Raw genomic sequence first — 15,117 nt, forward strand, 5'->3', positions numbered from 1 at the left:
TTGAAATAATGATTTGATTTTATGACAATGATTTAAAGCATTTATTAGGAAAATATTTTTTGTTTTATTTGTGCATTTTTTTCTTATATTTCCTCCAGCATTCTGAGGCTCCACTACAGCCCCTTGGTGGCCCCCACTTTGAAAAACACTGAGCAAATCAGAGCATGCCTTGTTTATCATAAACCATGTTACATCATTTTGTATAACCCATTGTATTCCATATCTTATACATTATCATTAAAATGTCAGAAATTCACCCTAAACACCATAAAACTGTATCCTGATGGTTCATAAAGCCATGCTGATGCTGCTGCTGGTGTGTAGCTGTTTTATGGATTAATGTCATCTTGAATGTTTAACAGATATCTGATACAACATCTGATCTTTATCAAATTTTTGTTTTCTAATTTTCAGAAACTCCTATGTGAGACTCAGGCACCTGTGCACAAACACCTGGGTGACCAGCACCAACCTCCCCATCGATACAGAGGAGGACCGCCCGGTCATGCTGATGGTCTGTGYACAGTCACGTTCACACATAAGCTAAAGGTACAGGGATGCTTGACGTTTTGTTGATTATTTTTGTTTTCTTACATTAGATAGGCACATGTCACTCCAAGGAGGATAAAGAGGCTTTTGCCATAGTATCTGTTCCGCTGTCGGAGGTCAGAGACTTGGATTTTGCCAACGATGCCAGTAAGGTGTTGGAGTCGACTGTGAGGAAGCTCCAGCACATCAACATTACTACGAATGAACGGAGGTACAGGCTTCTGAAAGGGTGACGGCAACAGCGGGGGTTGTGTGCGTGGTTTTTATGTTCCGGGTTTCGTCTTCAGGTTTGTGACTAAACTGCTGGAAGACCTGGTTTTCTTTGTGTGTGTGGTGCCAAACAACGGACAGGACGTTCTGTCTGTGGTCACCTCCACACCAAACCGCGAGAGGCAGAAACTCATGAGAGAGCAAAACATCCTCGCTCAGGTCGGCACAAATCAATCTTCCACCCCCCACAGATACACAAATACTAATTAAAATGAAGCTATAAATGATTTGATGCCACTTTATGTTCCACTAACTGCAATTTAACTCCTGATAATGAGCGTTCAAACCAGGGTTTTTATCTGTAAATCTTTTAGATTTTCGGCATCCTAGAAGCTCCGTTTGCAGATAAAGGCGATGGTCCGTTGTTGCGGTTGGAGGATTTGGGAGATCAGCGCTACGCTCACTTCAAGTACATGTTGAGACTTTGCTACAGAGTACTGCGACACTCCCAACAGGACTACCGCAAGAACCAGGTATAAAATACACCAGCAGGGTGTTTAATGTTTAATGAGACTCATTTATGTTTAATTATCAACAATATGTAAAGTAGTTAAGAGTTAGAAAACTTCTGACTGTAAGAATGAATTATGTCAAACTTTGATTATTTGATAAACATTTATGATAAATGTATCAATGAAGCAGATATGTATTTTATACATTTTTTTAAAGAAATGCTGTTTTATTCATAACATGAACCTTTTCTGGGGTGTCCTGATGCTTCTCAGTAATACAAGTAGAAAAATCTAAAAGAAAAAATAAGGAAGTCCTCTGGATTACTGGACGGGTTCTTCTTTAGTGAAACGTTTTGTCTCTCCAAGAGACTTCTTCAGTATGAGGAGTTTCAGGTGAACTCAGCCTTATAAGCACTGCCTCCACATGGTGGTTAGTCACATGCAAAAGAGGACCATCAGCCAAACAATAGATCATTAGTGCCTTGATTAGCTCTATTGTTCATAGAGAGTCACCGTAATGACCCTTAGATTAGCCGACTCCACTCCCTTAATGGAAATACTCACCAGCTGTRGTCCCTGAGTAACRTTTTTTAATGAAATCATGTAAATGAWGTGTAGTCACTCTGTGTTATGCTACATTAAAAATATGTTCTGTGCACCGTATGCGTTTCTTGTGACACTCAGGAATATATAGCCAAGAAGTTCTCAATCATGCAGTCTCAGATTGGGTATGAAATTCTGGCTGAAGACACGATCACTGCCCTGCTGCACAACAACCGCAAGCTGCTGGAGAAACACATCACTGCCAAAGAGATTGAGACGTTTGTCAACCTGCTGAGGCGCAATAGAGAGCCCAGGTGATCTGCACGATTCTGTTCCTTTAAAATATGAAAACTGTTTAAAAATATTATCATTGTTATTACTTCTTGTCTTTAAATAATCTCACCCTCCATGTTGAGGTGTTGCAGTTTGTACTCACGGCTGCGTGTTTTCTATAAACTTGTTGGACATTATTCATTCATGTCCGGTCTGCTCTGTCAGATTCCTGGATTATCTGTCTGATCTGTGTGTGTCCAACAAGACCGCCATCCCAGTCACACAGGAGCTTATCTGTAAATTTATTCTGAACCCCTCCATCGCAGACATCCTCATTCAGACCAAGTGAGTCACGCCCAGCGCTATCGGGCTTTCAAGGGTCTTGTCGGGTTTTTTTCTTTTCCAATATTTAAACTTGTTTAAGCATGCATCCGCTCTCCACAGGGTGTGAGAGCGCCACTTCCTCCAGCGTGTCTGCCTCTTTTGAAATGGATATTTTCTGCAGCAGCAGCTCGGTGTCAGAYTAACTAACTGCTTTATATGGCTCTCCCTCTGTTTTACTTCTCATTAGACTAGTGTCAAACATAGACACCAGTATAGATACCTCCATGCCAGACGATGGGGACGAGGAGGAGGTTTGGCTCTACTGGATCGACAGCGACAAGGAGCCTCATGGTAAATCCATTCGCCACCTGGCCCAGGACGCCAAGGGCAACCACAAAGCAGATGCAGACATCATTACCTACTACAGGTGATGGGATAACTTCTCGGCTCAATCAGTGTCCTAAAACCATCAAAAAAAAAAACAAGAGTAGGTGAAATAAACACGAGTCGGCGCGTTTCCATTTTCTCCTTTTCTACCCCTTAAACTCCCCCTCAGGTATCAGCTGAACTTGTTTGCTAAAATGTGTCTGGATCGTCAGTATCTGGCCATCAACCAGATCACCAGTCAGCTCCCCGTGGATGTGATCCTGCGCTGCATGTTTGACGACAGCCTGCCCTACAACCTCAGAGCTTCCTTCTGCCGCCTCATGCTGCACATGCACGTGGACCGCGACCCGCAGGAGGCCGTGGTTCCCATGCGCTACGCCCGCCTCTGGGACGAGATTCCTTCCAAGGTCACCATCAGCGGGTGAGCACCGTCCTCTGAGGTGTGGGCAGCGCCATGGCTCAGTGGCAGGGTTATTATAGTTAACTAAAACTAACTAAACAACAAAAACTGAAACTGAAAAAAACAACAACATTTTAGTTAACTAAAATAAATAAAAACTGTATTAAAATGAAAAAAAAAGATAACTAAAACTAACTGAAATTATAGATAGAATATCCTTAGTTTTAGTTTTGGTCAATTTATTTTGAGCTGTGTGGACTGAATAAACTAATCGTTATTTATTTACATCTATTACAAATTGAGTAGTTTCACATTAGCTGCAGGCAAAAACATTTGTTTACAGTCTGCTGCTCAGCGCTCATCTGCCAAATGACGACAAGAAAAAGCGGCAAAGTCCACTTGGGTATTTCTTTGAATATGACTGCGAGAAAAATCAAAGCGTCTTGTAGTGGAAAAGAGTGATTAAAATAGGTGGAATTATTCTCAAGGGAAAAACTGCATGAATCAAGCTAACATGGCTAACTATGACTATCTTGACACGCTAGCTTCTCTCAGTAGCTCCCCTGAAAAAGAAACAACAGGTAGCACCGGGCTGGAGACCACTATTATCATCGTCCTAAAATAATCGCCCAAGTCCTTAGTTTGCAAAATTGAGTTAAGCAATTATTTTAGGAAGGTGTTGCTTTAATGGACTGTTTTAACTTGTGATCAAATAGCTGTTATTTAGTTAACACACAGAAACATCAAAAGCTTGACAATGTATTGACAAATATGTTTATTCAAACTATAAAAAAACTAATACAAGAACTAATAAAAACTAAACTAAAACTAAGCATTAAAAATGCTATAATAAAAACTATCAAATCCACCGTAAAAACTAATTAAAACTAACTGAATTAAAAGAAAAAAGGTCAGAACAAAATAAAACTATAATGAAAAATCCAAAACTATTATAAKCTTGCTCAGTGGTTAGCACTGATGCCTCACAACACAGAAGGTACTGGGTTTGGACCTGGGGTCTTTCTGTGTGGAGTGTGCACGTCGTCCTCGTGTTTGCTTGGGTTTTCTCTGGGTTATGTGACAGGCCTTTCCTTTCATAAGAGATCTGTGATCTCAGTGGGATTCACCTGGRTAAATAAAGGTTGATAAAAAGGTAAATTATCTGCCCTCTGGTTACCGAGTGTCCGCTTTGYATTCCACAGGTTCGAGTACGACTCCACGAACAGCTTGCGAGAGGAGATGAAGAAGAAGTTTGCCACCACCATGGAGTTTGTGGAAGAATATCTTCGAGACGTCGTCAGCCAGCCTTTTCCATTTGAGGAGAAAGATAAAAATGAGCTGACGCTGGAGGTAAATGAACTCTGCGTGGCTCTGGAGCCTGTGGAGGAGGTTTTGTTACGGTCTGTGCCTCCTGCACTTGTTTTATTGAAAGAAAAACATTGTGAAGCGTGTTTGTGTGCTTGAACCATACGGAGAATGTACCAATGCATGGAACAGAATAGAAGAGAGATCATACAAAACCGAGGAGCGCTCTGCTGAAAGCCTCGTTTATTTGAGTGGCAGTCAGACCGAAAACCAGGATGACACTTGAATTTAACACAGRGCTCCGAGACATGGCTCCGCCTATTTGATTGCGTCATCGTAAGGGGTCCCTGCGCTGCTCGGAGCCATGCCTCCAAACCAATCATAATCTAGCCTAATGAAGATTTAAAAGTTCAGTTATGTGTTGAATTTGTTTTCAGGCATGTATCTATCCATATAAAATCATCAAGTTAAGCAAAACAGTCACATTTAACAATCATTGCAGTTCTATCATAAAACTATACCATGTGTATGTAATTAACATCAGTATATAACCTAAACCCCAATAAATTTCTTCAATTCCCCCTTTTCACATGATCACCCCATCACAAGTATTTGAACTGCCGTTATTTTACAAGTCTTGCTCAGTTGCATAAACTCAACTGGTTAAAAAAAAAGACAAGTAAGAAAACTATTGGCACGACCCTGACGGCCTCGGTTCTTTTCTCTCTGTCAGGTGGTGAATCTGGCTCGACAGATGGTTTACTTTGGTTTCTACAGCTTCAGCGAGCTGATGCGCCTCACYCGCACCCTGCTGGCCATCCTCGACATCGTCCAGCCTCCGCTCACCTTCATGAACAAACTCAGCAAGAGTCCAGAGGCCGGTCAGTGCTACGGCCACCTCAAAAAGCCTTACGTGCAAAACTATTATGTGTTTTCAAAAAAAGCTTTGCTTCATTAAGAGTGCGTTTTTGAATATGATTTATGTATTTCTTTTAATCTGGTTATGATATTCAAAAGTCAACATGAACGTCCTCTCCAGGCAACAACGTCCTGCGAACCATTCACGGCGTTGGCGAAATGATGACGCAGATGGTGATGAGTCGAGGCGTGCCGCACAGCTTGCCCGACACGTCCCCTTCCCTGCGTTACGGGAAAGGACACTTCCTGCCGGACAGCGAGGACGTGATGGTGATGGACACCAAGCTGAAGATCATCGAGATCCTGCAGGTACGGCCCTGTACCCCCCCTGCCCCCCATCATTTAAATGTTGCTGTTTGATTCGTGGCTGTTCACTTTTTTGTGTCTCTGTCAGTTCATCCTGTTCGTGAGGCTGGACTACAGAATCACGTACTTGTTGTCCATCTACAAGAAAGAGTTCGGGGAAAAGACGATGCCTGACAACTCCGTGTCTTTGTCTGAAATGCCCACAGTTACATGTGAGTTTGTTTGTTTTTAATCAGTCAAATTCAAACTGTTTCAGATTAAAAAWTTTTAAATGTAATTCTCATTCGATTTTAGCTTCAGAGCCGGACATCGACGAGATTGCAGCAAAGGCAGAGAGCATGTTTGCTGGAAGGTAGGAGACGATGCGCTCAGAAGTTTGTTTTTTTTTTCCTCCAAAAACACTGACTTTAACAGATTTGTACCTCTCATGTGTTTTTAGCTCTAATTTAGCCACGGTTGAGTTGGATGATGAAGGCGGCCGCACGTTTCTGAGGGTTCTCATTCATCTCATCATGCAAGATTACCCGCCGCTGGTGTCCGGATCGCTGCAGCTCATCTTCAAACACTTCAGTCAGAGAGCCGAYGTGCTGCAGGCCTTTAAACAGGTACTCATGTGGAGAACCCAACTTTTCATCCAGACGTAAATCATCGTTGCTCCGGTTGATGTTTGGGTTTCGGAGAGCTCTTTAAATGAAACAACAGCAGGTTTGTTATCYAGATTTACTTTTTTACTTTTTTTTATGCCGGGTGTTTTTAGGTCCAGCTTCTTGTATCGGCGAGCGACGTGGAAAACTACAAGCAGATCAAGGCCGACTTGGATCAGCTGCGTCTGACTGTGGAGAAATCGGAGCTGTGGGTGGAGAAAAGTGGCGGCTATGTCAGCGAAGACATGGAGGGCAGACAGAGCAAAGAGCCGACCATGGAGGTAACGACACGGAGCACAAACACTAAGGCGTTTGGTAATTAAACATTACATTTTTACCTTTTATTTTGATCAATCAGGTTTTAATATAACCTGGTTTAGTTATAAGTCTCTTTGCGTTTTACTGTCTGGTAGTTACAGACAGCATTTAGAGATTGTTGCACTTCAAATTCAAAAATTCAACTTGATCTAAACTAAATGTTTGGTCTTTTTTTTTTTTTTTTTTATCCAGGAGGTTGTTCTGAGCCCAGTACAGGATGGGGAAGTTAAACCTCAGATTGACAGTAACAAGGCAAACAACTATAACATAGTTAAAGAGGTTAGTGACTTGTCTTCATATGGTTGTTTGAGTTTTTCTACAGGTTTCTTCTGTAAAAAAATGTTTTTCTCCTTTTTTAGATCCTCCTGCGCCTCACCAAGTTGTGTAAGCAGTCTAACACTGGTAAGAAGGCTCGAARAGAGCAGAATCAGAGGTTGTTGAAAAACATGGGAGCCCATACGGTGGTGCTGGAGCTGCTGAAGATCCAGTATGAGCAGGTGAGGAACACAATCAAGAACCAGCTCAGCGACTTATCCTTTTTATGATCTACTGCAACAGTATTCATCTATCTTGGTATTTTGGGAATTCAATTGGATTTCTAATTTGATTAAACGCAGTAATTCTGCAAAAAAATGTCAGATTAATTAAACAAAATTATGAACTGACTTGTTTATGTTGTAATACAAAAGTGGTGTGTGYAATTCTGTAAAAAGAGCCTGTTTTTTGTGTTTTTCCCCCGCAGAGTGACAAGAAGATGGAGGAAATCATGAGCCTGGCTCACTACTTCCTGCAAAACTTCTGCAAAGGCAACCCTCAGAATCAAGTTCTCCTACACAAACACCTGAATTTCTTTCTTTCCTCCGGGGTTCGTTCAGATTACACAAATTGCGTCCGCCAAAGATTGTCATCATCCTCCAAAATGATCGTGACTGTTTTTTAAAAGCAGCTCCTGGAGACGATGGAGACGATGCGTCACATCTTCATGGACAACTATCAGCTGTGCAACGAGATCAGCGACCGCGTGGTCCACCACCTCGTCCACAGCATCGCCACGCAYGGGAAGCACGTTCAGTGCCTCAAGTTCTTGCTCACCATCGTGAAAGGCGACGGGAAGTACGTGAAGAAATGTCAGGACAAAGTAATGACTGAGGTAAGAATGCTCCGACTTCCAAACGACTGGCGCAAATGAAAACAACCTCTCCTAACATCGGTGGTGTTTCTGTGCGACCGGTCCAGCTGGTGAACGCCGGCGAGGACGTGCTGGTGTTCTACAACGACCGCTCCTCCTTCTCCAAGCTGGTGGAGATGATGGGCTCTGAGGAGGAGCGGGCGAACAAGGACGGAGCGCTGGCCTACCACAACGCGCTCGTGGACCTTCTTGCCGCTTGCACCGAGGGCAAGAACGTCTACACGGAGCTGAAATGCAACTCTCTGCTGCCGCTGGARGACATCGTTAAAGTCGTCACTGACTTGAACTGCATCCCCGAGGTACAGGCCTGATATCCCACTGCTTAACCCGAGTTAGATCGTAGAACACGTTTTATTTTTAGCCACAGCTCTTCCATTTGACTATGTTGCAGTAGCCGCTCTGTTTCTTCTTCTCTTCAGGTGAAAATGGCGTATGTGAACTTTGTGAATCACTGCTATGTGGACACAGAGGTGGAAATGAAAGAGATCTATACCTCCCCCCACATATGGAGGCTTTTTGACAACTTCTTGGTTGACATGTCCAGTGTAAGTCGCTCTTATGTTAAAAGGTAAAACATGAACCACTTATTTTTTGTCTTTAARGAGGCCGTGTACATGTCAAGGTTCACCAAGACTTTATTTAAAAGCCTAATCTGCTCGCATAACGTAGCATGAAGTGGAAATATGTCAACGTTTAAGATGAAAATAAGCTCATGGAGAARGGTTTGTTTTTATATTTAAGGTGTGCAACACCACCACCGATAGGAGTCACGCAGATTTATCCCTGGAGAAGTACGTGACGGAAACAATGATGGCCATTATGAAGGGTTTCTTCAGCTCACCTTTCTCTGTAAACCACTCCAACCTGCAGGTAGTGTTTTCATCTCTGAAGAGCCGATTCTAAAACCCTTTTTACTGTTTTATGGTAAAATTATTTAAAAACAGTCTTTCCATCCRAACTGCTCTTCTACCTCAGACATTCAGGTTTTATTGGAGGCATTTTTAAACATACAGCCAGAGGTGTGTTTTGCAATTTGTCCAGAGATGATGTTTGTGTGATCTCAGCCAGCTTTTTAAAAAACCTGTTTTTTTTCTCTCTGCACTTAAACCCTTTAAGTAATAGCCGTGCTTTTTATTCTCCTTTTCACAGACAAACCAGTCTCTCTTTATCAAGCTGCTCCAGTCAGCTTTCAGAGTTTACAACTGCAACTGGCTCAACACGGCTCAGAAGGCCAACGTTGAAAACTGTATCAAAACACTGGCTGATGTAGGTGAGTCTTGATGCACGGCTGTCCAATTCTGCTGGACACAAACCTATGAAAACATTTAAAGTATATATTTAAAGTACGAGTTCAGGGGTTGAAGCCGACGTAGACCACATCCTATGTAGGCCACCAGTGTAGGCTGCATAAAGCACTTTTAATGTTTTTTTAGTTGAAGTGATATTAAAATACATATTATTTTCCTGCTGTTTCTGCTGAAGTTTATGTCGATGTTGGGTTTTATTTCTAAAGCCCATAAACAACAAAATGATCATAAGTGCTTTACAATTTGGTCAGACAAAGAGATAAAATAACAACAAAAGCAAAGAAATATAAGTAATATTAAAATAAAACACAAAACTACACCATGAAACAATCCATGTATGGTTCAATATTTGGTTTTTCCATTTCAGAATAAAATTGCAAAAACAAAACTGTTGTTTTTCTGATTTAAATGGAAAAATAAAATTAAAAATCCACATATTTTTGCTTCAGTTATCTAAATCCAAAATAAATAAATGGTTTTAATATGTAAGGATACAGGAAATGACGGTAGTCGACAAAGGCTGGAAGATGATCTTGGCAATGGCAGCACTTGATCTGCAGAACTTAGATTATTAAAGTGATTTTGTTCACAGTAAGATCATCAGCTGTCGAATCGACTCCCTCTAATTAAGACAAACATCTATGGTGAGAAGTGAAAACGTAACACATCGAGAGTTCAGGACAGGATTTCTGTTTCCACCTGAAAGTAACAAACGGTGCACTAACGAAATGTAATGGTTGTCTTTGCTTCAGCCATTAAAAAATAAAAACATCAGTTTTGCACTAGTAGATTTTCTCATTTAATTTTGAAAAGGTAAACCCAAAAAGCAAAACATGCACAGATTTAAAATCATCATCTCTATGTGGATCTCGAGCTCTGCTTGACTCCAATTCCAGGAAGAAAGTCCAGAGCATAGATTTAATTGTCTCAGTAAGGTCAGTGGTTTGATATGGCAAGTTAAATTATTCCACAGATTTATCCTGATCACCTCCTAATTTTAGTTTGGATCTTGGACTTGCTTCTTCATCTAAAAGAAAATGGTTGTCAGACCAGAGTGCTCTTACTGGAGATCACATAAGTACGATGAGACCTTTAAAGCTTGAAAAGCAAGCAGCAGAATCCTGAAATTAATTCAGAAACCGACAGGAAGCCAATGGAGTGAAGCAGGACCGAGGTTTTGTGTTCATATCGTGCTTACTGTTCAAGCAGGATTTAAATTTACCCTAATGTGTAATGTTTCCATGTTCTTTCCTCAGCTAAGACTCGGTCCATAGCCATCCCCGTCGACCTGGACAGCCAGGTCAACACTCTGTCTCTTAAAGTCCACAGCAACATGGTGAAGCGAGCTGTCAAGGACTGGAAGTTCGCTCGTACGCGGCCTCGTAGGGAGTTCACGCCCAGCCACGACTACATGATCATCATCGAGAAGCTGCAGGTCTGGAAGTCTATTATTGAGAAGTTTGAAGCATACAGTGTAGTTTTTGACTCGCATAGAAGGCATTTTTGTCAGTTTTTATGTTTAAATGTTTTAAAATGATAACTCAAATCTTCAGAAGTGGGGTTATGTTGATATATTATGAACAGTTAATATCTTAACCGCTGTAGATAGCCTTTCTTTTACCTAGTTTAGAAAAATAAAGTTAAATTATGTCTAATTTAACAACTTTTGTTGCTGCCTACATCTGTAAAAGATTAATATTTAAACTATAAAAAACTTTTTTTATTCATCTTCTTCTTTATTTTTGTTTTACACATTTATTCTGGTAGAAATTGTATCATATTAATGCTGGAAGAGRCCTAGGCTGCACAGGAAATGCTACAGCTAGCTCATGCCACTACTTGTGCTTCCGAATAACAGGAGAATAATATATGAATAGCTGTGTAATGCAGAACTGACAGGGATGTGAAGGGTTATAAAATAGGTTTCACAAAAAACACTTTGGCCCATCTCAGACAAGCCGTTAGCTCAGAATTAAATTATTCTTCCAAGCCAAGTTTCTTTAACGAGCTATCTACAACAGGTAAGATATTAATTGTTCAAAAGTTTAGAAGTAAATCTTTCAATGTTTTTCTTGATAACTTCTAAATAACGTGAACAGAAGGTCAGCAGGTGATGAAGACTTTGCATGATTGCGTTTTGCTTTCTGTCTCTGATAAAGGGGGTCGTGTCCTTTCTGGAGGACCAGTTCACTCCGAGGGTCCGGGCAGAGTTCTCGGTGCTGGTGGACGTTCTTCACAGCCCCGAGCTGCTGTTTCCAGAGGCGGCGCGCTTACACTGCGATGGTGGAGCCTTCATGTCGAAGTGAGAAGCTCTCCAAACCCACCTCTCCAGCAAACGCTCATGTTCTTAACTCCTACAAAATATTWGTGCTYGTTAAAAGCTGCAGAGGCTCCGGAAACAYTAGAAACTGAGCAACGACAATTATTTAAAGCTGCAAGCGAGCAGCCGCGCAGTGTGCTTCGTTGGACTTATTTTATGAAAAGCTAATTTAACAGAGTATTAAAGCAGCAGGCTTACGGTGATTGTGCTGCTGCACCCGTAGCACATCTCATCCGTGGTGGTCAATAATGCATTGCTTTGTTTTATGAGCTGCACTGGTAGGAAATGGCTATAAATGATACAGCACTTCTTTTTGTCCCTCTGCCAGACTAATCAAACACACCAAGAAGCTGATAGAAAAAGAGGAAAAGCTGTGCATAAAGATCCTGCAGACCCTCAGGGAGATGCTGGACAAGAAGCAATCTTTTCAGGAATCTGTGAGTACTTGACCCCGTCTTTTAAATGTTTTATTTCAGTTTTGCAAACTTCTTCCTTTTTTTTTTCCTGGCAGAAAATCGTTGCGGCTTAAGAACYCTTTAATTATGTGAAAGTATTCGAAAGTTTGCAGCGGATTTAGGGCCCGTGTTCGTCTGCCAGCAGTGCTGTCCTCCCATCAGCAGTGCAGCAGCGGAGTTCTTGTTTTCCTTGCAGGTTTTTCGGCCCGGAGCCCAGACTCCCCTCATCAGTATGCTGTGGGTTCGTCTGCGTTACATAAGGCAGGGAGGCACTTGAGGACACTCGTGCAGAGAGAAGGAGAAAAGAAAGGAGGAAGTGAAGGGAGGAGCAGAATGTGGGGATGGGGATAGGGGGGCAAGCACTGAACAAACAAATCAATACTGCAGCGGTGGAGGGGTGGTTACAGGACCCGATGTCCTGCTTCACCTCTTCGCAGCTAGAGACCTGAAAAATGAATGAGAGAGTTGGTAAAGGGAYCTTCTGCATATTTTGTGCATGCATATGTGCACCAGAAGAGAGTAAAGTCATCTGCAAAGAGTGTTTGAGCTTTAAGGTGTAAGAAGTCAGAAATGATGCAGAAATTCTGCTTCTAGTCGACATTTCAGCCCCCCTAAAAAAACACGTGCTAAAACAGGTAGAGAAAAAGTGATGCAGTCTATTGTTTCATCAGTTCATCCTTAAGCTTTTTTTTATTTTTTTCAGTCAAGTTTTTTTTCTGTCCAAAAGCAAAATGACTCAAGTTTTAAAGAAAGATTAAAAGAATTCAAGGTGAAAATCTTACTTTTTAAAAGCCAGACGGTGCAGTAACAARATGTGAAATGTCAGTCTGTGTAGGTGTTTGTGAGAGTGTTCCAGCGAGCATTTGTGGCCTCTTCTTTGTCGTTTCCCTTCAGCCCGGAGTGTGGAGCTGCAGCCTCACTGCACGGGCGAGTCGGAGAGGGAGGGAGGGAAAGAAAAAGAGAGGGAGAAGACGATTGATGGAAATAATGAGAGAGGGAGAGGCAGTCAGACAAAAAGAGAAGGAGAGAGACAGAGTGACAGCTTAGGCAGCAGAGGTTGGTGGCTCCCCTGGGGTACAATGAGTGGGTGGAGGAGAGTCAGAGAAAGGGAAAGAGCCATGTGAGGAGCCATGTGAGTGGAAGGAGGAGGGAGGGAGGAGAYAAAAAAAAGAAAAAGCGGGCAGCGTCTGCCGGGTAAGGGATTGGAGAGAAGCAGAGTCTGCTCGGTCCATGAGGAGACGGGGCAGGGGGTGCGCTTACGTAACAGCCTGCAGTGACTGAGGCGGAGTCACGTGGACCATCACGTTCTACCTCCCCCCTTTCCCTCCCTCCTCTCCCTCTGTCCGCTCRCTCCTCCTCTGCTTCCTCCCTGCTCAGTCCCAGTCTATCGCATTCTGTCTGCATGACCAGCGTGTGCTCTCTGTCTCGCTCCGGTTTAATCCCACCCAGAACCTGACCTGTGTTTGCCCAGATCATGGCAGYAGAGCTGGTTGGACAACACAAAAAAACATGAAAATCTCCTAACCTTTCCCTGAAGATGTTCAGGATCTGGATTTTTTTTAATTGTTGTTTTATTTTGGTGGTTGTTTAGTTTTGTGGGTGGGGACAGGAGTAAAGTTTTAACAATTGCATAATAAAAGCTTTTATTTAAATATCTTGCAACTTAAAGGTCGACACTGTTTTATTTCTTTTAAAGAATCTTTATCCAGATTTTTGTTGAGACTCGACGAAAAGGATCTGATTTCTTTTGCAAGAGTTGCTTCTAGTTTTGTGTCCAAAACACAAAGCATGACATGCTCACTGAAAACACTGTCAACCTCGTTGACTGAAACAAATGCTGCAACTGTTTTTGCTGCTACATATTTTATAAGCCTGCAGTGTGGCAGAAACCGAAGGTTCCTATGGTTAGCTTCTCAGCTGTGAAGCCAACCTGAGTGAATCTAAAAATGACCCAAACTTGGTAGTTGGGGAAAAAAAATGGGTTCAAAGTTTAGCGTTTAAAGTGCAGTGTTTCTTATTAAAACTAGATGCACTCGGAGAGTGCAAACCTCCGCCGAGACCAATTTCCCCCATCCTGTAAGAGTTAATGCGAAAAAGCAGAGATGGAAACACATTTGCCGAATAAGTTCTGACGTAGCGAACATTTAAGCAGGCAGTATGCATGGGATTTCTTCTCGATGGAGTCCAAAGTGAAAAAGAAAAAATAAAAGTCAGACTCGTCACCCGACGTTATTCATRGTCATACTGGTGTCGGATTAAGCTCCTAAGTTTTCATCAGTCACATTTCACCATGTAAAACGTCTGTTTTATCCCCTTGTATGAGTTTGTAATGGTTTGACTCTTTATAAAGTACTTCCTGGCTCCCCCGTCTCCAAACTTTGAGGCCCGGCAGCTCTCTGTTTACAAGCCTAGTAGCGAGAAACTGTTTTGATTGGTTGTTTCGGAAATGTGGTGTGTTTGAGGAAATGGGAAAAATAAGTTTCAGGATGCAGTCACGCACTTCCTGGTCACAAAACGTTCTGTAAATGCGCATATTATGGCAAAAATTATTCATCATTAAATCTGGTTTTAACATTACTTTTATAAAGTTTGAAGTCCGTGCTGTCCAATCCAGCTCACTGTTTTTTACAGAAGCCCTGTGAAAGCATCACAGCTTTGCCGATCTCAGTGGGTTAAAAGAAAAAAATTCCTGTATCCGCATCGTGATCCGGAACATCACAAAAATTTAAAGGTGTGTTCCTTGGCCCAGTACCCACATGTGGTAAACATGTCATGACAATCCATCTACAAGTTTTTGAGTAATGTTGTCCACAGACAGACAGACCGACTGACAGTCATACGCAACCGAAAACATTACCTCGCCTTTGGTGGAGGTAACAGTGTCGGTTAGTGCCATTTTCTGGTTACGTTTTGTAGTTTTAATCTTTTATTTAGCAGAGGACAATATAAATACAACTTATTAAAAACAATAATGTTAATAAGATTATGTTTTGGTTTTCATGCTTTAACAGTCTAAAGTTGATGGAAATTAAGTCGAATTTTAAAAATGGGTTCATTATTAGACGTTAAGTGTGTGGCATACTATCATATGTACAGTGCATGTCCTGTTTACAGTAGACTGAAAAAAGCCACTTACGTAACCTAAACACCACTTGCC

The 15,117-nt window shown here is 41.9% G+C and overlaps 1 protein-coding gene across 3 annotated transcripts in view; it reads left to right on the forward strand.

Annotated features, from left to right (window-relative positions):
* The window catches only part of itpr2 (inositol 1,4,5-trisphosphate receptor, type 2), a 68,360-nt gene that overhangs the window by 18,237 nt on the left and 35,006 nt on the right, over nt 1–15,117 (forward strand). For 2 of the 3 annotated variants that reach the window (XM_014005499.1, XM_014005501.1), the window contains 26 exons: nt 415–514; nt 600–760; nt 837–978; nt 1,134–1,292; nt 1,956–2,128; nt 2,313–2,432; nt 2,659–2,838; nt 2,968–3,219; nt 4,401–4,548; nt 5,237–5,384; nt 5,543–5,730; nt 5,816–5,939; nt 6,022–6,079; nt 6,167–6,332; nt 6,485–6,652; nt 6,882–6,968; nt 7,049–7,186; nt 7,432–7,554; nt 7,633–7,839; nt 7,926–8,177; nt 8,298–8,423; nt 8,620–8,748; nt 9,028–9,148; nt 10,442–10,620; nt 11,345–11,487; nt 11,834–11,942. In XM_014005499.1, the coding sequence (XP_013860953.1) occupies nt 415–514; nt 600–760; nt 837–978; nt 1,134–1,292; nt 1,956–2,128; nt 2,313–2,432; nt 2,659–2,838; nt 2,968–3,219; nt 4,401–4,548; nt 5,237–5,384; nt 5,543–5,730; nt 5,816–5,939; nt 6,022–6,079; nt 6,167–6,332; nt 6,485–6,652; nt 6,882–6,968; nt 7,049–7,186; nt 7,432–7,554; nt 7,633–7,839; nt 7,926–8,177; nt 8,298–8,423; nt 8,620–8,748; nt 9,028–9,148; nt 10,442–10,620; nt 11,345–11,487; nt 11,834–11,942 (3,901 nt within the window). The remainder of the gene's footprint in view (nt 1–414; nt 515–599; nt 761–836; nt 979–1,133; nt 1,293–1,955; nt 2,129–2,312; nt 2,433–2,658; nt 2,839–2,967; nt 3,220–4,400; nt 4,549–5,236; nt 5,385–5,542; nt 5,731–5,815; nt 5,940–6,021; nt 6,080–6,166; nt 6,333–6,484; nt 6,653–6,881; nt 6,969–7,048; nt 7,187–7,431; nt 7,555–7,632; nt 7,840–7,925; nt 8,178–8,297; nt 8,424–8,619; nt 8,749–9,027; nt 9,149–10,441; nt 10,621–11,344; nt 11,488–11,833; nt 11,943–15,117) is intronic. The other variant, XM_014005500.1, reaches the window with a different exon arrangement.

The sequence above is a fragment of the Austrofundulus limnaeus genome, unplaced genomic scaffold (genome assembly GCF_001266775.1).
Source record: "Austrofundulus limnaeus strain Quisiro unplaced genomic scaffold, Austrofundulus_limnaeus-1.0 Scaffold31, whole genome shotgun sequence".
In the NCBI taxonomy this organism is placed as follows: Eukaryota; Metazoa; Chordata; class Actinopteri; order Cyprinodontiformes; family Rivulidae; genus Austrofundulus; species Austrofundulus limnaeus.